Source organism: Canis aureus, chromosome 21 (assembly GCF_053574225.1).
Source record: "Canis aureus isolate CA01 chromosome 21, VMU_Caureus_v.1.0, whole genome shotgun sequence".
Taxonomy (NCBI): domain Eukaryota; kingdom Metazoa; phylum Chordata; class Mammalia; order Carnivora; family Canidae; genus Canis; species Canis aureus.
The window spans coordinates 22120459-22141865 of NC_135631.1; the positions used below are offsets into that span (position 1 = coordinate 22120459).

At 47.3% G+C, this 21407-nt stretch overlaps 1 protein-coding gene and 1 long non-coding RNA gene across 2 annotated transcripts; both read right to left on the reverse strand.

Moving 5' to 3' along the window:
- Window positions 1-729: 729 nt before the first annotated feature.
- CD59 (CD59 molecule (CD59 blood group)) lies at window positions 730-9000 on the reverse strand. Its single transcript, XM_077861784.1, has 3 exons — window positions 8937-9000; window positions 7399-7500; window positions 730-932 (listed from the first exon to the last, which is right to left on the reverse strand). Exons 1-3 carry the CDS (start codon window positions 8998-9000, stop codon window positions 730-732), a joined length of 369 nt encoding a protein of 122 aa, XP_077717910.1.
- A 1107-nt stretch (window positions 9001-10107) lies between these two features.
- LOC144292744 (uncharacterized) lies at window positions 10108-21280 on the reverse strand. The gene is made up of 5 exons (XR_013360082.1): window positions 21202-21280; window positions 20328-20372; window positions 18489-18660; window positions 11036-11120; window positions 10108-10418 (listed from the first exon to the last, which is right to left on the reverse strand). It is a non-coding gene; the product is annotated as an uncharacterized LOC144292744 (long non-coding RNA).
- Window positions 21281-21407: the final 127 nt, after the last annotated feature.

The window sequence follows — 21407 nt, forward strand, 5'->3', positions numbered from 1 at the left end:
CAATCTAATGAAAAAGTTGGGGGGACAGTTTTAACACATCATTAACATATGCCATTAAGTTTTTCTAGTGAAGACAGCAAGGCCCATTCACAATTGAGGGACAGAGGAGAACTCCGATTTTAGCCACTGCTACCCCTCGGAAGACAGACCTGGCTGGGGTTTCCACACTCCTCTCCTTCCCTGCCAGACCCTGCTAGTTGAGAATACAAAGATCATTCCCATCGCTTTGCATTGAGAATCTCACTGCCCCTGACTGACAGCCCCTATGTGGAGAGATCTGTTGTGCCTGCTGGGCGGCCACAAAGGGAGAGGATGAAAGCATTCCCTGTGAGAGGCTGTTGAAAAGAATCCCCTGCCTCAGCACCCCCAAAAGCACTGATCATAGTCTAAGGAATTGGAAGGGAAGTAACAAGTAACTGGGGCGTGCAGAGAATCTAATGTACTCGAGCTGTCACTGCAAAGCTGGTCTTGCAAAAAGCAGAGGGAGGAGCATGTAACCTAGCTCAAATCACACATGCTACACTCTTAAATTTTTTCCCTCCAATGGGTCTTTGCTGCAGACAGGATTTGTCTTCAAAATCTCTCAGTCTCTCTCTTAATCAAGTTGCTCAAGCTAGTTTGTCTTTCCCAACAGGATCCAGGTGAAAAATAGCCTTTAGAATGCAGCAGCAAAGGAAATAAGGAATATACAGAAACGGAAAGTTTAGGAGAAGGCCTCCTGGTGTTGATTTAGAGATACAGGGTCCAGGCTACCGCCAGCAATGGGGTCACCAGCAGAGCCGTCTTCCTGGAGGCACTCATGCCCGCACTTCCATTACACAGGTCCTTCTGGCAGCAATAGTACTCTAGCTTCTTAATTTGGAAAGAGTTTGAAATGTACTGGTAATTGCAATCTTTCTGCCTCCAACACTGGTAGTAATATCTTAGGGGATCTGTGAACAGAAACACACACAGAAAGGTAAGTTAGCAAGTGCGGAATGACCTATCCCAGCCTGTGAGCTCTCAATTCTACTTCTTAGAACTCAGCTACTTATGGAAGTAGAGACACCTGGGCAAGAACATGTATCCTGGTTGGGCTGTAAAAGGGAACGATTAAGCAAATGATGATGATACAACTCGAGAGAGAACTTTTCCATAAAACCAAAGTGTCAGCCCAGAGAGTGGTGCGTGGTGCAATAGCCAATCCTCCTGATGTTTTAGAGGTTTGCTGATATTTTTAACAATCCAACAATCCTACTTCTAGAATTTACTCTATGAAGTTACTTGTGGAAAAGGTTAAGATAGATGCTCAAGAGTGGTCACTGTATCACCACACCATCTGTAATAGCAAGAAAACTAAAAGACAAAAATCAGTCCATTACTAAAAAAAATGTGAAGAAATTAGGGTAGAGTTCCATACAACAGAATTCCAGGTAGATAAGGACGGGCACAGGCCTGTATGTGTTGAACTGGAGTCTGAGTTTTAAAAAAATGTAGAAGAATGGATAAATTGGGACTCCAACAAAATTAAAGACTTTGTGCATCAACGGGCACTATAGAATATAAAAAGACAACCCACAAAAAGGGAGAAAATGTTATCTGATGAGTCTAGTGTCCAGAATATATAAAACATCCTTACAACACAATAAATATACAAACAACTCAAAACACGTGCAAAGGATGCGGGTATTTCCTCAAAAAAAAAGATACACGAAGGGCCAATCAGCACATAAAAAGAGGTTCAATATCATTAGTCATTAGGAAAATACAAATCAAAACCACGCTGAGCTTCCGTCACACCCAGTAGGAGGGCTATAACCAAGAAACTGGAAAGAACAAGAGATAACAAGGATGTGGAGAAACTGGAAGCCTCATACACCATCGGTGGGAAGGTAAAATGGTGCTGATGCTCTGGAAAAGTCTGGCAATTAATCAAAAAGTTAAAAATCTGTAAAAGACTTACAAATACCATATGAGCCAGTAATTCCACTGCTGGATATTTACCCAAAGAAAATGAAAACACTTATTCGACAAGATATATATGCACCCTATTCGTAGCAGCATTATTAATAATAACCAAGATATGGAAGCAGCCCGAGTGTCCATTGATAGAAGAATGAACAAAGAAGATGTGGTGTGTTTACACACACACACACACACACACACACACAAACACACATGCAGTAGAATGTTACATGGATGGACCTAGAGGGTACTATGCTTAGTGAAATAAGGCTGAGAAAGGCAAATACTGTATGATTCCACTCATGAGTGGGATCTAGAAAAGAAACAAATGAATAAGCAAATAAAAAGCAGAATCAGACCTATAAGTACAGAGGATAAACCGAGGTTGCCAGAAGGGGTGAAGGGGAGAGGGAGATGCAGGCCGCCAGTTATGAAATGAGTAAGTCACAGGAATAAAAGGTATAGTATAGGGAATGCAGTCTACGCTACTAACAGCAGTATGGTGGGAACATGTGTGAACACAATACCATGTACACACCTGCCAAATCACTAAGTTATACACCTGAAACTACTGTAATATTGTCTGCCAACTACACTAAAAAAAAAAAAAGTGACCTAGCAATTCCACTTCTAGATATATTTCTTCCTCTTATTTCTAGCTCTATCTCTATACCCAGAAGAATTGAGAACTACATCCACACAAAAGCTTGTACATGAATGTTCACAGCAGCAGCATCCAAAACAGCCACAAAGTGGAAACCTAGATGTCCCTTAACTGGTGAATGGAGGGGCAGCCTGGGTGGCTCAGTGGTTTAGCACCACTTTTGGCCCAGGGTGAGATCCTGGAGACCTGGGATCGAGCCCCACATCGGGCTCTCTGCATGGAGCCTGCTTCTCCCCCTGCCTGTGTCTCTGTGTCTCTACCTCTCTCTCTCTCTCTCTCTCATGAATAAATAAATAAAATCTTAAAAAAAAAAACAAACAAACAACAACAACTGGTGAATGGATAAACAGAATGTGGTCTCTCCATACAATGGAGTATTATTCAACCACAAAAAGGAATGGAAGTACTCAGATATGCCAGGACATGGGTCAGCCTTAAAAGTCATTCTGCTCGGTGGAAGAAGCCAGTCATAGAGGCCACGCACGCTGTATGAGTCAGTTCATAGTCAATATCCAGAAGAGGCGAATCCATGGAGACTGCAAGTAGATTAGTCACTGCCCAGGTATGTGGAGGGGAGGAGTGAGGAGGAGTGACTACTGATGGCTATGGGGGGTCTTTTACGAGGATAAAAATACTCTGGAGTTATGATAGTGGCACAGCCTTGTGCATACACTAAAAGCCACTATATTGTACATTTTAAAGTGTAAATTTTCTGGTATGTGAATTTTATCTCAATAGATTTTTATCCTCGTCTTTTACGAGGATAAAAATACTCTGGAGTTATGATAGTGGCACAGCCTTGTGCATACACTAAAAGCCACTATATTGTACATTTTAAAGTGTAAATTTTCTGGTATGTGAATTTTATCTCAATAGAATAGAGGCAGAACAGTAGGCTGAATGGGAGCATGTGTGTAAAGAAGTGTATGTACAGGGGATAAATGCATTGATTTTCTCTGGAAAAATTCCCAAAGGCATTTAACCATGTTACCTTCACAGAAGACTATCCTTCATTTATACATTTCTGTATGGATTGAGTTTTGTTTTTTTTTAAGTCATTGGATGGATTTACTTCTTTATTTTTTTTGGATCTACTTTAAAAATATTTTAAACTTCATTTAAAAGTCATTTGACTACTCGGGAATACAGGAAGTTTCCAAAACAACATGCTATTACGGTCCCAATTTTGCAAAGAGAAAAATCAAGGCCCCAAATACCTACACCAAGTATCTTATTATGGTTTTTTAATATTTCAGGAAAATTATGTTAAGGGAAAAGCAATGTGCTGATTGAGAGGAATTATGGTGGATTTTCCTCTCCAAAAATAACTATGTGCCAAGACTGTGTGCTAGTTGCTGGAGACATATCGACAGAGAAGGTAGGGTCCTGGCCCTGGCATCACTTCCTTATCTTCTCTGCTGGAAGGAAAAAAAAAAAAAAAACCAACAACCAACCAACCATACCGATGCCCATTTCCTTATTAGAGGGCTTGTTGTAACTAACTTATCTTCATTTACAGCTGGGAACAAAGCTACATTTATAACTGCAGATATAACCATCTCATCCTCCCCCTTGAGGGGATGAAGTGTTGGGGATGCACTTTAATGAAGTTTGGTCAAGTGGCAAAGGCCACACAGTGTTTGTAGTGGGTCTACTTTCTTGGATCATAGGTATTCAAGTGGATGTTTCTAATACTGAACTAGAGGAGGCTGTTGAATAGGACAAGTTACTGCAGCAATCCTAATCAGGAATTGGAACTGGAAAAACACTAAAGTTACTGGAATTTTAACTAGGGGAGCCTCACAGCCTAGGGAGAGCAGATAGTAATTTATTAATCATTTACTCTGTGTCCTGCAGGGAGTCAAGCACTCTCCTTCAATTATCCTATTTGCATAACAATCTATGATGGTGAGCTTCTCACCAAGCCACTAACAGAATCACCCAAATAAAGTGGATTATCAGAGTCACTGGAATGTTAGCGTTTCTCTCTCTGCTTGGCACATCATCCCTGATCTCTTTGAAGGTTTACTTTGAGTCTAACTTCACGAAGCACCAGCCCCTGATTGTCCTTGGCATTGCTAAGTGTGCCTCCTATTCAGAAGGTCATTATGGCAATGATCACATGGTACTGCCACCAGAGGCTTACGCCAGGGTCTACGTACATGGCTTCTAGTTCTGGGACTGGCCAGGACGCCAATAAATAGTGTCTGAATTAACACCCAACACCTGCCTCTCTTCTAGACTCCATCTGTACAGCATCCACATACCCATTTTCTCCTCTACATGTCCCACAGACTCTAGGAGATAAATATTCCTATTTTACAGCTGCTGGCGGTGGGGGGAATGTGGCTAGAAGAGCTGAATGATTTTTCCAATGGATTACTTGACCTTTGACTCCTGTTTATGACAGTGTGCCTTGCCTCTCCCAGGAGATGATGATCTGAGCTGGAGGGGGATTTAGGTGCTCTGGTAGTGTCTGTCCTGCTGTAAGGTCAGAATTTCTCTATTTCAAGAACAGCTGTAATCACATGTCAAGCTGGAGTTGTGGGACTTAAGTTCATAAGAAAAATATTTAGGATTCAAATGATCCTTTAAAAAAATAGATTTTTTTCTTTAGAGGAGTTTGAGATTCACAGCGAAATTGAGCAGAAAGTTGAGAGTCCTCATTTGGACCTGGCCCCCCAATCCCTACCCTGAGGAATCTGTTATTAGCCTCTCCTCCCCCACCAGAGTGGTACATTCATTACAATTGCTGAACCGACATGGATTCACCATCACCATCAAAGTCTATGATTTACATTGGGTTCGCTCTGGGTGTTATATGGGGTTTGACAAATGCAAGACATATACCCACCAATATTGTACACCACATAGTTTTATTGCTCTAAAACCCTGTGCTCCACCTTTTTATCCCTCCCTCCCTCCTGCTAACCCCCTGCCAACCACTGACCTCTTTAATGGTCTCCTTAGTTTTGCCTTTCCCAAAATGTTCTATGATTAGAATGACACATTATGTAGCCTTTTCAGGTTGGCTTGTTTCACTTAGTAATATGTGTTTAAATTTCCTTCATGTCTTTTCATGGCTTGAGAGTTCATTTCTTTTTAGTCCCTTGTCTGGATACACTGCAATGTTCAGTTTATTCATCCACTTACTGACGGACATCTTGGTTGCTTCCAAATTTTGGCAACTATGAATAAGGCTGGCACAAACATCTGTGTGCAGGTTTTTGTGTGGACATATGTTTTCAGTCCCTTTGGGTAACTATTCAGTGACTGCTGAATCATATGGTGGGAGTATTTTTAGCTTATTAAGAAATGGCCAAGGGGCAGCCCAGGTGGTTCAGCGGTTTAGCACCACCTTCAGCCCAGGTCGTGATCCTGGCCTGGATCTCCCTGCTTCTCCCTCTGCCTGTGTCTCTGCCTCTCTCTCTCTCTGTGCCTCTCATGAATAAATAAAATCTTAAAAAAAAAAAAAAAAAGAAAAAGAAAAAGAAAAAAAGAAACAGCCAAGTCATACCATTTTGCATTCCCATGAGCAATTCTTGTCAGCATTTGGTGTTGCCAGCATTTTGGATTTTGGCCACTCTTTAAAGGTGTGTCTTGTTATTTATATGAACTACTTTTAAAAGCTGAACAATTCATTTTAGGATGAGTAAGTTTTGGGTATCTAATCTATAGCATGGGGAGTATAGTTACTAATACTGTGTATGATATACTTGAAATTTGTTAAGGAAGTAGATCTTAGTGATCTCATCACACACAAAAAGGGCAACTTCGTGATGGGTTGTATGTCTTAATTAGGCCACTGTGGCAATCATTTTCCAATGTATGTAAGTATCAAATCACACCATACATCTCAAGTATACCCAATTTTTATCTGTCAATTATACTTCAATAAAGTTGGAACATTTTTGTAATACAAGTTTAACAATCAGATAAGAAACAATGGGATTTGAGAGCTGGAAGAAAGATTTTGGCTCTACTCTACTCCCCTTTCTTCTTCACCTTTACCGTCTAACACATTTCATAAATTAAAAAAAAAAAAAAAAGGCAGAAAGAACTTACTGAAGGCAGAAAAGAGATTGGAGTTCAGAGCTCCTAACTGCTAATCTAATTCTTACTCTACACAGAATATCGCCTTTATTCTCTCATTTGCAAATTATACTTTTTGTAGTGGGGAGGGGGTGTCCCTGAGACACAGATGATCAAGGTTAACTTGATGTATGTGCTCACACGTAACTAGTCTTCAGATATTTGTAGAATGAATGTCTATGTTCTCTACAGGGGCCTTATTGTGCTTTCTACATCAACAAAGAATGCCTGTGGTCCTCCGCATGCAGGCAGAGGATCTATCCCCTCTACAGTCAAAGACCTCGCACGTAGGGCTTGTAATTTTATCCACATTCCAGGAATTTACATCAAAATTATCAGATAGTCCAGCCTGACAGGATAATTCTGATGTGTCCCTACTTATTGAGGGGTTTCTCCTTTCTTGGGGAGATTAATCTTCTCTTCTTTTCTATCAGGTTTTCCTGAACCTGTGGGTCTCCTGCGTCTTTTAGGATTTTACCTGACATGTTCAGCATTTCTTGATGATGCCACTGGAAAGACTTTGTGTTAGAAGGTAGAAGAATAAAATAACCTTGAAGGGTGTTTTTCTTTTTATTTCTTAGATGGTAGCTATTACTTGTTGAATATATGTCTAATGAGAATGAGCATAGCACACATTTTTTTCTCAGGCCCTCATTGTCCCATTACATGGAGCAGACAGGGAAGGGGCAGGCTCTTACCGGCTTTGATGAAAAGACACGCATCAAGATTAATCCCACAACTGATGGTATTATTGCAGATATACTCTGATTCAGGACAGCTGTAGCATGTCAGGCTATGACCTAGAATCAGGAAGAAAGCCTGTCAGTACTTGTAAGACCACCATTGACTTGCCCTCCTGGTGGCAGAAGGGAGCCCACCATCTCCACTGGTATGGGGCAGAGGTCAGCAGTGGACCTGTAGCAGACACATTTTTCCAACCTCAAACTACAGTTCCAGCAGCATATTTTGGACCCTGATACAAGTGCAAAAGAATTTCCATATTTCAAAATCCATGTAATCGTAAAATTGAGAAGTTTCCTCTTACCTTCAACTAGAAATGATTAAAAAAGAAGTGATTAATCTGCAATGTAATGACATATTAAAAGGAAACTATCAAAAATTTTAAAAAAAATTTTAAAAAAGGAAACTATCAAGAGAAAAAACTACCAGAATTCTGGAAATGCCTTCCAGATCACAAATATGCTGTTTGATCACATTTTTGTAGACTGATAATCAGTTATTTGGCAGTACCTATCTGTGTGAAAAGACATTTTCAGAGATGAAATATGTAAAATCTCATAGAAGACTGTCATGGTTAAACCCAGGCCAAGTTTTAGAACCCAAGAGCTGACTTGTAGTTCTAAGACCAATGCCTACATTCATCACTCAGGGAAAGAGAATCTTCCAGAAAGCCAGAAGAAAATGGCGCTGACCTGAGCACCACAGGAGTCAATTAAACATATTATAATATAATCCTCCACCTAGCTGAGGACTCTCCTGATTTGTGAAGATTTTCAGATTAACCTTCAAAATGTCAGTCCAAAAAACACTCTCCCACCCACTTTGTTTGCAGATGACACAGACAGACGTCTGGAGTGAAGTGACTCACCAAGGACACCCCAAGCAGCAGAGCTGGAGTCAGCCCCCATACCCAAGGGCTAGGTTCCCCAAGCCCACTCTCCTCCTCCCTCCCAATGTTATTGATGGTCATGCTTGTATGAGAGGGGAGCCACAATGAGAAGGGACAAAGATGTGATTTTTCTGCATTCCCCTTCCTGTTCCTGATGTGTTCACATACCTCAGAAGGGAGAACCTAAGAGTTGAAAGAGTGTTCTAGCCTGGATACTTGTGAGGGCCATCTGAAAAGGTTGTTCATGGGACTGAATCTTCTCCTGGCTACAACCAGAGCTCATCTGGTTTCTTTTTTTTTTTGTTAATATTTTATTTATTTATTAATGAGAGACACACAGAGAGAGAGAGAGAGGCAGAGACACTGGTAGAGGGAGAAGCAGGCTCCATGCAGGGACCCCGATGTGGGACTCGATCTTGCGACTCCAGGACCATGCCCTGAGTGTGAAGGCACGTGCTCAATCGCTGAGCCACCCGGGCTTCCCTCATCTGGCTTGTTGACACACGTTTAAATGGAGGAACCAAAGCTCACACTTGGAACATCTGTGGGGCAGAAATATTCATAGCTAACAGGTTCATTCACCATGCAGATATCCTGTGCGCCTACATGCTAAGCTCTTGATCTTTCCAGAAGTGCTACGAGAGGTAGGCTCAGAGATCTCCAGCTCCATTTTTGAAGAGAAAACTAGGACTAAAATGTTAACCAACTTGCCTAAAGTCACACGGTGCAGAGTGAGAGCTGGGACTCAGGCCCAGACCATCAGTTCTGAAACCTGAGCCTGGTTTAACCATGATGTTTTTCTAACTGTCCAGAGCACGAAAGAGAAGGAAAGAACACAGACTGGGGGGATTCGACTCTGGGCTAATGAAGGTGCGAGTGTGGGGCAGAGGAAGGCTCCCTGCATGTTCCTCAGGGCCTAGGCAGCCACCAAGGAAGCCTCTCCCACGTGTGTGTGCGGGCTCCATACCCTGCGTCTCTGTGGAAGTGCCTGAGGGCAGCGGGGACCTGTCACAGAACAGCTGACGGCCCCAAGCCCAAGTTTGCTCCAGAAATAGCTGTGGCATATCTGGGCTATTCCAATCACAGGAAATACACCAGACACAAGGACAGAGATGATCCCACAGTGTTGTCACAGTGGGGAGCCACATCACCACCGACCCCTGGCTGGAATTAACAGAGGTGGGGAGGGAGGGTCATGACTGCTCTTTTTTCTCAGAAAGGGAGAACGTATCCAAATGTGTCCTTGAACTAGTTCCTTCTCTGCTTTGGTTCCCTCAACTGTAAAGCGGGAATAACAACAATGATCCCTCGTGGGGTGACTGGAAGGGTTAAGGGAGACACAGGGCTTGCCACGGTCTCTAGGAAAGAATTCAATATATGGGAGCTGCTAAAGCTAATAATATATATGAGACACGCTCTGCACAGAAGGAATCTCTTCACTGTTCTTTGCATTGCTGCTTCCCTTTTTGCCTTTTTTTAAAAATTTTTATTTATTTATGATAGTCACACACACACAGAGAGAGAGAGAGAGGCAGAGACATAGGCAGAGGGAGAAGCAGGCTCCATGCACTGGGAGCCCAACATGGGATTCGATCCTGGGTCTCCAGGATCGCGCCCTGGGCCAAAGGCAGCGCTAAACCACTGCGCCACCCAGGGATCCCCTTTCTGCCTTTTTCCCACTTAAAAAAAAATCCTGAAAAGCTGGCAGTACTAACAGGACACAGGCAGAAAATAACATTTGATCCTTATCATGAAGCAAAGCAAGTAACACAGGTGGTTTTTTTTTTTTTTTTTTTTTGGATTTATTTATTTATTTGAGAGAGAGAAAGCGAGACAGAGCAAGCAGGGCAGGGGGAGAGGAGAGACAGAGGGAGAGGGAAAAGCAGACGCCCTGCTGTGTGTGGAGCCCGATGCAGGGCTTGATCCCATGACCCTGAGATCGTGGTCTGAGATCATGACCTGAGCCGAAATCGAGTTGTATGTCTAACCGACTGAGCCACTGAGGCGCCCCAGGTTCAGAGGTGTTTTGCGGTTACAGAATTAAGACTCAGGAACACACAAAGACTTCCAGGAGCTGCGGAAGGGTGCCTGGGGAGGAAGTTAAGAGCAGACACTCTGGTGCCAGTCCACGTGGGCTCAAATTCTGTATGATATTTTACAAATTATTTCCTCTTTGGACCTTAGTCAAGTCATTTATAAAATGATGGCAAAAACAGCACCTACTCCATAGGGTTGACGTGAGGATTCAGGAAGCGATGCGGATAAAATGCTAAGAATAGCAGTTGGTGTGTGAATGCCGTGAGCCAGCTGCTGCTGCTCCTCCTATGATCTTCACCATCATCACTGTCACACAGATGCCCCCTGTGTCACAGCACTCTAAAGATGGTCCCCACTAGGGTCCCCAACAGCTTGTGAGAGAGGGGAAACTCCAGCTGCTACATGGACCTCCTGCCCTGCTCCCCCCAAACAGCTGCTCTGCTGCCCAGGATGGGCTGTAACTCAGGAAGGTGCTCCAAGGAGAGCAAGGCTGTAACGTAGAAGGAGCGGTCACACGGCCCAGGACCTCTAACACTGGAAGGCAAAAGAAGCAAAGCCAGGCCCCAGGCCAGTGGCATCAGCTCACTCCCCTGAGGCCTAAGAAAAAAGGAAGCTTACGATGGAAGTGACCGAGATGGTCCGGATCCATGTCCCCTCGGGCCACTCACCTGAATGGCAGAGGGCAGCCAGGATGAGCAGAAGCACCGGCAGGATGAATCCTCCTTTGCTTCCCATTGTGATTGTCCACAGAATCTGGAAGGAAGGGACACAGAGGGTTGTCATGCACCAAGCAAAGGACTGGTTATGTCAGAAGCCAACAGCTGGAAGGCCTGGAGCCTTCAGGTAACATGGGGAAGGAGTCAGCAGACCAAGAAAAAAACCAAGGTGCTCTCCTGGCCCCCACACCTCAGGTTACTGAAGAAATGCTCCCCGTCCTATTGAGAGAGGCAGCTGCAGGGAGTCAACGCACACCAGGCTGGGCAGTACCTGCGCTCCGCCCCAGCTCTCACCTGGCCACAGCGGTTGGCTCTGAATAAGCCTCAGTCCCTCTAAGCAGCGGTGGTGGCACTGTCTTCCCTATAAGGGGAGTTCCCTGCCCCAAGCTGCTGGCTGAGCAGGGGCGGGGTGGGGGGGCAGCAGGGGCCACCTCTCCAGGCCATGCCACTAAGTGTGTCAGACCAAAGGGGTGACCCTGGAAGGCACCAGCATCCTTTCTGCAGCAGAGCAGGAGGCAAGGGTTTAGTGTGCACAGAAGCTCTGGCTCCCCACCTGTGCAATGGAGCCACCACCTTGTCCACCTCTTCCCCTCAGGGGAAGTAGAGAGGGTATGCACCAAGGTAGCTTTGATGACTAGTCCCATCACATTAATGCCCACCTGTGTGGCGGGGAGCCTCAGGGGAGGAAAGGGGAGGGCTGAAATGCCTCAGATCCTCCTCTTACCTGACAAGGAAGCCACAACACAGAGGAGTTTCTGGCTGTCTATGTCTGAACCATGAGTTGCAGACCTAAGAGGTCTCCCAATCCCGCCCCTACTTCCCTGGCCCCATCCTGAAACAGGAGATGGGGCACCTCTAAACCATGGTGCTCCATGCTCTACTCTTCTCAGCCCCACAGGCCAGGACTTCCGCCTGGCAGACAGACGGGGCTCTGGGTGGGTGAGCCCCACCGTCCTCTAAGTTAGGAATGTCATTCCTACACCTCTGGAGGTCATCTGCTGCTCAGAAACTGGCTGAAAAAGGTCAGGGAGGAGTTGAGAAGCAGAAAGAATAGGCTCTGGCACCAAGTAAGTCATGCCCAGGTGAAAGAGACAGGTTGCTTTCTGATGTGTGGGGAACCAGGAAGAAAATCAAACAAGGCCTGGCCTTTTTTTTTTTTTTAAAGATTTGTTTATTTATGAGAGGCCCAGAGGGAGACAGAGACCCAGGCAGAGGGAGAAGCAGGCTCCTCACGGGAAACCTGATGCGGGACTCGATCCCAGGACCCCGGGATCATGACCTGAGCCAGAGGCAGACGCTCAACCACTGAGCCACCCAGGCACCCCAGGCCTGGCCTTTCTTTATGAGTAACTTTCACTCCCCTCTGGGGTCACCCTGGCCATGCTGACCCTCCAGGGGGTCGCTGGCCACAGTGAGGAAGTGAGATGTGTGCCCAAGGGCAGTGGTTAAGAGGTCAGATGCTGGAGTGGCAGAGGCCTGGACATAAGGGCTGGCCCTGTCATTGCCACCAAGGCTCCATTACACCTCATCTGTAATAGGGGCAGGTGTATGGCGCTTCCCAACACTGTAAGGATTCAGCAGATAAAACAAGCTGAACAAATACGTGCTTACGACACAGCCAAGTACAATAAGTGGAGGATGTTACCAAGCCCGACCACACACAGAGCTCTTGTCCTAACTCAGACAGGCATGTCTACTACACTTCTGTTCCGAGTTATCTGAGGATCCGTGGATCTTCCTTCCTGGCCCCTGACCCTGAGAGGTAGAGGACCTTGAGGTCTCTGTACCCTGATCCTTGAGGAAGAGGCCTCAGCGCCTCCTGCTGGCACCCAGACTGCCCTGTAATGCCCTCCGCCTGGAGCCAGATGAGTGACAAGAAAGAGCCCCCACCTACTCTCCCCTTGGGGTGAACAACCCAGGCCTCAGCACCCTGCCAGTTTTTCCCCTGGCTTCTCCAGCTCTGCAGTTTCCCGGTAGACAGAATGGGCTCAAGTCAGACAGGGCTCAGGTCTGTAAAGAACAGCTGCCTGCGAGTAGACAGGGAGAGGAAGGTTTTAATCTGAGGTCCCCCACAGGGGACAGGAGCTCTGAGATAAGACTGGCTGCGACATCAAGAGTCCCCAATGGATGGGGCAGGAGGGAGCATCTGAACAGTCCTTCACATAAATGACAGCACCACGACAAACAGGGTGCCACACACAGAAGGGTTCCAGGGGTTCCGGGACAAAGTGCCTTAGAAAGTACCTGCCCACCAAGAAAGGCTCATGTCTTAACAAAAGCAGAGAAGCAGCAATGACCCGGGGAAGGGACAGGCTCTCTGGTCTGGTCTAGGGCGCTCCAACAGGCCGTGGACACTTCTGGCTCTGCCCCTTCCGTGCTGGTGAGTTAACTCAGTCCTGGGCTTCATTCTTCATTCAGCCAATTATGGGGATAATTACACATACGCGTGGTGCAATGCCTGGTGCTCAAGAAGGCGCCCAAAAAGCCATAGCCACTATAGTACAACTGACATCACAAGGTGATCGGAAGGAAGAAACTGGGTAGGGAGGTGGTTTGGGGGGTTGGGGGGGCAGGGGTCGGGAGGGTGGACAGAAAGGAGCTTTAGGTGAGGAAGCCAGACAAACACCCTGGAATGGATGAGCCAGGGACATCTCGGGCCCCAAACATAAAGCAACCCCCAGCTTTTTGGGCTGGAGGGGGAGTGTCAAGTCGGTTCCAACACCCCACATGGCTGGCTGGTGGTTACAGCAGCTGCTTCCATGCCATGGCTGCAGGAGGGCAAAGATCACAGGGAGGAAGTGGCCAGTGTGCGGATGACAAGGTTGAGTGGTTCAAATTGAAATAAGACTAGGGGGCAGCCCCGGTGGCTCAGCGGTTTAGAGCTGCCTTCAGCCCAGGGGTGATCCTGGAGACCCCGGATCGAGTCCCTCGACGGGCTCCCTGCATGGGGCCTGCTTCTCCCTCTGCCTGTGTCTCTGCCTCTCTTTCTCCGTGTCTCTCATAAATAAATAAACAAAATCTTAAAAAAAAAAAAAAAAGAAAGAAAGAAGACTAAGTCTTCACGAACCACTACTAAGAATATAAATTTCCGGGGATCCCTGGGTGGCTCAGCGGTTTTGCGCCTGCCTTTGGCCCAGGGCGCGATCCTGGAGTCCCGGGATCGAGTCCCACGTCAGGCTCCTGGCATGGAGCCTGCTTCTCCCTCTGCCTGTGTCTCTGCCTCTCTCTCTCTCTCTCGCTCTCTATGTCTATCATAAATAAATAAAAATAAATTTAAAAAAAAGAATATAAATTTCCAAGGGCAAAATGTTATTACGGAGTGGGGGGCAAGGGAGGATAGAAGACACCTCATGTTCTAAAGCTATTTTATCGATGCCCCCCCAAATGCTGACAGTAGCTAATGCTAAGCAGGATTATTTATGATTTCTTACTTCTCTTCCTGACTCTACTTTTTTTTATCATACTTTCTTCAACTATTCTATAATGGACCAGGTTTTACTTTCATAATTAGAAATACTGGGCAAATCTACACGTAACTAATGTTTCCATTTGGTAGGCATATGTCACCTATCTTTTGGCAAATTTTTCTCTGAATGAAAACACAAACAAATTGAACCTCATGATTTCAAACTCTTCCATCTAAAACATCCTCCAGTTTAGACTTCAGAACCATGCCCCTAATCAAGCATACATTGGATAGGACATGAAGCAGAAATGCTGCCATGACTTTTCCAGTCCACCCAAACCAAACGTTTCCATGCAAGCTGCACCCAGAGGGCCTCAACACTCTCTTTTCTAAATACGCTAACTCATTTAAACAGTAAACAGTGAATTTAATTATTGGAAACAGACCAAAGTCCTGCTGAATGAGGTCCACAGAAGAAAGACGGGTGAGCCTACTCAAAACACCATTTTGGAGTTGCAAAACACACTTGAAGCCAGCCTTAGGAGGTTCAGATTGGTATTCCCAGGAGGTTCTGACCTTGACTCTGAAGTGGATTCCTTCAGGGGTGCTCCAAAGAGGCTTTTCATTGCAGCATGAAGTAAACACTCAAGGACACAGAAGCATTGTTTAAAACAGTAAAAATCTGGCAACATAGGTGGCTAGACGTAAATTAGCATATAATTCCATGATGCAGAAGTGTACCTCATGAGGTGTGCTAGATAGGAAAGGCTGGTCACAATGTTTTAAGGAAAAAGCCAGTCTGAAAATAGCTAAAATCTCATAACTTTTTCCTAAAAGTACAATGCTTGGAATACCATATTAACTTTTTTGAACATTTCTGGAACTCGTGGCAAACAGGATCGTATAATTATGGTAGCTTATTCATGCTTAAATATATTTTCTTAACAATAAACATTTTTATAGAAAAAGCTCTCAACATGAGAGCAGGATATTTTAATGTACTTACGAACCATTTCACTTGTAGCTTCTTTTTCTTTCTTTTAAAGATTTTTTATTCATGAGAGACACAGGCAGAAGGAGAAGCAGGCTCCCCCACAGGGAGCCTGATGCAGGACTCGATCCCAGGGCCCCAGGGATCACGACCTGAGCCAAAGGCAGACGTTCAACCACCGAGCCACCCAGGCGTCCCTTTTTATTTTTCTATTACCAAACCTGATTGGGTAATAAAACATAAAGGTGGTATAAACCACCTTTCAAAATCGGCTTCTTTGAGGTAAAAAAAAGTGTTTTGTGTACATACACCCTCCTATGTCTGTCTGATAGCAATGATTTTAGTTATACTCTGTTTTTGTAAGATAGGAGGCTTGGGCAATTTTCTAGCAGTCCTGAGAGATCTAATATACTAATCCCCCGTTGCTGCCAACTTCTACAAATTTAAGACAGTGAATGCCTTTACTTCCATTCCTCTCTTGTGAAGGGGTAATAATGATCTTATACAATGATAAAATATAATAAGACTCAAGGGGTTTATAGCCCCATATGGATGAAAACATAGCAGGTAAAGGAACAACGAAGCAGATAAATGCACAGCAACCTGTGCATTCACTTATTCATTTGCATCCACCCAAGACATATGAGGATGCTAAAACATTGCAAGCCAATTTACAAACACAGGCATTCCCCATCAAGTTCTTGAAAATGTTTTGGGTAGCAAATTTATGGATAGTGTGAGCCAGTATTCCATTTCCCATCCCCCATATTCCATTATTTTAAAAGGAAAACAAAGACCATCCATCCAAAAAACCCAACCAGCCCTTCCAAGTATCTGTCTATCTAAACAATCCACAGGAATTTAAACACGAAGCATTTAACACCAACTGTTTGATGACATAACTGAAGCAGACAAAAGGAATTCCCTGGTGGGTCTCTTTCCTACCGTGAAGTAGGTTCAGTCTCAACACCTACACCCCATTCATCCCACAACAGTCATGCAGGAGCCTGCCGTGAGCAGCTGTTGTGCCAGGCGCTGCGTTACAATTAACTATGGAACCAGGCAAAGCCCTCGCTCCCAATCTAGCGGAGGTGGATGCCAGCTAGTGCGAAAGACGAGGAAGAAAATAAAATAAAGGAACAGCACTGGTTCTGAAACCCGAGTGGCACAAGAATCATCTGGAGGGTGGTTCAGCACAGATGCGGAGCCCCATCCCTAGGAGTTCTGAGTCTCCGGTGTTTCTAACCAGGCACATACTGGGAAGCACTGGGTTAGTGACTGACCTGGGACAAGGGTGACATTACTTTAGATAGGGTTGGAAGAGTGTCTAACAATGCTAAGAGAGAAGCTGTCAGTTCTGATTAAATAAAGCCTTCTTCTTTTAAGGGCCCACGAGATTACACTGGATCTGATGTCACCGAATGCCTGCCATAAGCACACACTTATTTCTTTCAGTGAGCAAAAATTATGGCCAGTTGCTATGTTGCTGCTTGACGTGGTAACTGCATTTAATCCTCACACAATGTTGTAAAGTAAATTTAATGTCTGCCTCTGTTTACAAAAGGTGGGAGCTGACGGTTGAGGAAGGGAACGAACTTGGGCAACACTGATAAAGTAGGATAAATAACGCCTCTCTCCCCCAGAGAGGTCCGTGTCCTAATTCGGGGCACCTGTGAATACCGGCACCCTTAGCGACTTTGTTTTGTTTTTTTTTTCCCTTAGCGACTTTGTAAATAAGATTAAGGCTGCAGATGGTTCTAGATTATCCAGCATCACGTGGGTGATTACAATAAAAAGGATGAGGAAGGCAGTAGGGTCTGTCGGATGTGAAAGTAGAAGCAAGAGGGGACCTGGCTGGCTCAGTTGGTGGTGCGTGCAACTCTTAGGGTTGTAAGTTCAAGCCCCAAGTTGGGCGTAGAGATTACTTAAAAATAAAATCTTGAAAAAAAAAAAAAAAAAATCTTGGCGCACCTGGGTGGCTCAGTGGTTGACTGTCTGCCCTCAGCTCAGGTTGTCATCCTGGGGCCCTGGGATCAAGTCCTACATCGGGCTCCCTGCAGGGACCCTGCTTCTCCCTCTGCCTCTGCCTCTCTCTGTCTCTCTCATGAATAAATAAAATCTTTAAAAAATAATAAAAATAAATAAAATCTTGGGGTGCCTGGGTGGCTCAGTTGGTTAGACATCTGGCTCTTAATTTCGGTTCAGGTCATGATCTCAGGGTTGTGCAATCAAGCCCCACACTGCGCTCATTCTGGACAAGAGGCCTGCTTAAAATTCTCTCTCCTCCCTATGCCTCTCTCCTACTGCTCATGTACTCTCTATCTCTACATACAAAACAAAAACAAAAACCACCTTAAAAAAAAAAAAGAAGAGGCAAGAGATTCAGGGAGGAGGATGAAGCTCTCCTACTACTGCTGAGTTTTGCAGACGGATGAAGTGAGGCCACAGCCGAGGACTATATAGGTGGCCTTTGGAATAGTCCTCAACTGACATGCGGCCAGGAAATACCTCAGTCCTCCAACCACAGGATTGTATTGTGCCAATAACCTGAATGATCAAGGAATGGATTCTCCCAGAAAGCCTCCAGAAAGGAACGCAGCCCCAGTGAGGCCGTGACATACTTCTGACAAACAGAACCATAAGATTAATAAACCGGTGTGAAGCTGCCAAATTTGTGGTAATTTGTCTTCAGTAGCAATAGAAAACTGGTTCATGGTTAGGGCAGCATTTAGACCCAGGTCTGAGCTCTTAACCACAGTTGAACTCTCTGGAGGAGCGACTCCCTGTGATTTTAGCTGCTAAATAAATTAGTGGAGCTGAGGTGACTAGGTAAGAGACTTTTAAACTCAGCGCTGGTTCCAGGAGACTCAGAGACCCATCAGTTTAGTCACCGATCCTAGGAGCCTGAGAGGCAGATGGACTTTGAGGCTAGGAGAGTCCTTTAAAAACTAGAACCCAGCTGTTCTCATTTTATGGGAAAATTGTGGAGGCTCAGGGAATGAAGTTACCTGTCCCAAGGCAACAAGCTGTTGCAGAGCCACACTGGGTGGATCCCGCTTCCATTCACCGGGGCCTGGTAACTCACAAGTGGCGAAACATTACTGTCAGAGACCCGAAGCTTTGCCTCCCTGTCACCGTGGGCACACACAGTGCCTGCTGTGGCCATGCGTGCGGAGACGTCTACAGAGAAATCAGTCACTCAGGTCAGAGAAGTCATTACATCAGAGGGAAGAGACAAACAGAAAATCACCGTCATAATGGACAGCCCCTCCCGGCCACCTGGAGGTCCTGCTGCCAGAGAGATCACCCCAAAACTCTCCAAAGCACATGAATCTGCAGCTTCCCTTACGAGGACCTTCTCTGCCATGTGTTCCAGGGCCCCGAGAGCTAGGGAGCTTTCCAGAGAAGGCCTCAGGAGATAGCCTCCTCCCGGCCCTACCCCTTAAGATTACACATGCACAGAAGCCGATGGTTCAGTGAAGATATCTCACAAAGATCTGGGGTGTAGATAAAAACACGTCTTCCCATTTGGAAAACCTCAAGTGACTCTGGGCGTGTTTTCCTTTGTGGCCACCTGGCGGCTGTTCAAAGAGCTGGCCTCGAATTTTTAATTTGCCTTGTTTCAAGAGCTCATATCTGTGAAAGATGAATTCCATCACACACCTGCTCTCCTCACTCTAAAGTGGATTTTATGTGGGCTTTTATCTTCCAGACCACTCAGCATAATGGGCTATCTTCCTTACACTGAGGTTTCCTGTTCCTGTTTTGAAAATCCAGGAGCACGCAGTTCCAGGCATGGGTTGTCCTCTGTGAGGCAACTCCCTACCTACCTTGAGGTTTTAAACTTCCTCCCAGAGTGAATAACCAGGGTCTGGAAATGTTGCCACCCCACCCCACCCCCTTAGTGAACATTCAGAGCTCTGCGTGCCTTCCTTAGAGATCTGGAAGTAAGATGCCCCCCTGTCCCCCTGCACTGTGGGGAACAGGGACCATCGCCCTGGGGTCACAAGGGTACCCGAAATACTAAGAGCCGCCACTTGTCCTCCGCAGACAGGTGCCAAACTGATTTCCAGGAATTGTTTCCTTTGATCCATATAATACCCTATGAAATAAGGCCTCATATTTTACTGACTCAAAGGTGAGGTTAAATAGCTTGCTCAGATTACCCACCCAGGCAAGATTCAAACCCTGGACCGAGGGGGATCCCAGGGTGGCTCAGCAGTTTGGCGCCTGCCTTCCGCCCAGGGTGTGATCCTGGAGTCCCGGGATCGAATCCTGCATCAGGCTCCCTGCACAGGGCCTGCTTCTCCCTCTGCCTGTGTCTCTGCCTCTCTCTCTCTGTCTCTCATGAATAAATAAAATCTTTAAAAACAAAAACAAAACAACCCCGGCCTGATGCCCAGGCCCTGGACTACTACGCTGTGCCACCTAAGCTTGCTAGGGAAGTGCCAATTCACCACGGCTCCTCCCGTACACCCACTGCAGATGGATTCCAGAGCCACAGCCACCAGCAGGCTAAGCCAGGCAAGGCAGGCAAAGTGGGAGAAGAAAGAGGGGTTTCCCCGAGCACTGAACCCAAAGCCATCTCTGGGTTAACTCTACTAGTCTGGGGGCGCCTGGGGGGCTCAGTGGCTGCGCATCTGCCTTGGGCTCAGGGCGTGACCCCGGGGTCCTGGGATCGAGTCCCGCATCGGGCTCCCCGCAGGGACCCTGCCCGTGTCTCTGCCTCTCTGTGTCTCTCATGAATAAATAAATCGTTAAAAAAAAAAACACATACACACACACACAAACCTCTACTATGAGGTCTCTCCGCCCACTTCAAAAGCTGTTTATTATCACAAGCTAACCTGCGGGGGCTCTGTCTCTAAAAGCTGTGACACTGACGGGGTGGCCTGTAGAGAAAGAAGGGGAAGCGCTGCAGCCGGGAGGGCTGGGGAGCCGGTCTCCTTGGGCGCCCCCACCCCCGACCTCTCCGGGGAAGTCACCGCCGCGAGGAGCTACCCGGTTTCTGGAGCAATCGGCGGGTCACACGGCCGTGACAGCGAGGAGGGGAGACACCGTCGGCAGGGCCAAGCCTTCCCACGCGCGGCGCCTCCCGCGGGCTTCGAGCACACGCGAGGCCCGAGGTTCGGAGGCCTCCGCCCGGGTGGGTCCCGGGGCCGCTCGGCACCTGCCAGGAGCCGCTTCCCGGCCCCCGAGCGCGTGTGTCGGCGACGGGCAGAAACGGAACAGGTGACCTGGCACCTGTCCGGGGCCCGGGGGGCTGCGTCTCCCTAACTCGGGCACGAGCCGCCGGGACACCTGTCCCCGCCCCGCACCCCCGCCCCCGCCCCGTCACGCTGGACTTCAACTGTCCCCGTTTCGGCCCCGCCCTCCCCCCGATTCCACAGCGTCCGGGTCCGCGCGGGACGGGCCCCCTCCTCCCGGGCGCGCCGTCGCTGCCCCCGTCACAGCTCCGGTTCCCAGCCAGGCGGGCGGGGGGGCTCGGCGCGCGGGACTCGGGGGTGTTTCGGAAAGAGCGCCCTCTTCCCGCCCTTCTCTTTCTGCTAAAGCAAGACAGACTTCTGCCGGGCTCTCGGGGCGCCCCCGGGGCGAGGATGCGGCGGGCCTCGGGCGGCAGCGAGGGGCCTGGGGAGGACGCCCCACCCCGCCCTCCCCGGGGTCTCCCGCCGCCCGGGCCCCGCCGCCGGTGAGCGCGCGCGGGGCCTCCTCGGGCCTTACCTGCCCGCACCCGCGATCCCGCCGCAGACCCTGCGCAGCCTGCGCGCGCGGCCCCGCCCGCCTTTATAGCCTCGGTGGAGCGGGCTCCGCCCCCACTCCGCCCGCAGGCCCCGCCCCCGCCGAGGCTCCGCCCCCGCCCCAGGCTCCGCCCCGCCCCAGGCCCCGCCCCGCCCCAGGCTCCGCCCCCGCCGAGGTTCGGCCGGGAC

Excerpts from the sequence above, each read along its gene's own strand:
- CD59 (XM_077861784.1), bottom strand. The coding sequence starts at position 9,000 with ATGGAGCTGGAGATCTCTGAGCCTACCTCTCGTAGCACTTCTGGAAAG. Across the intron at positions 7,501-8,936 it reads AAAGATCAAGAGCTTAGCAT|GTCATAGCCTGACATGCTAC; the intron begins GTAGGCGCACAG and ends TCCTGATTCTAG. Across the intron at positions 933-7,398 it reads GTGTCTTTTCATCAAAGCCG|ATCCCCTAAGATATTACTAC; the intron begins GTAAGAGCCTGC and ends TTCTGTTCACAG.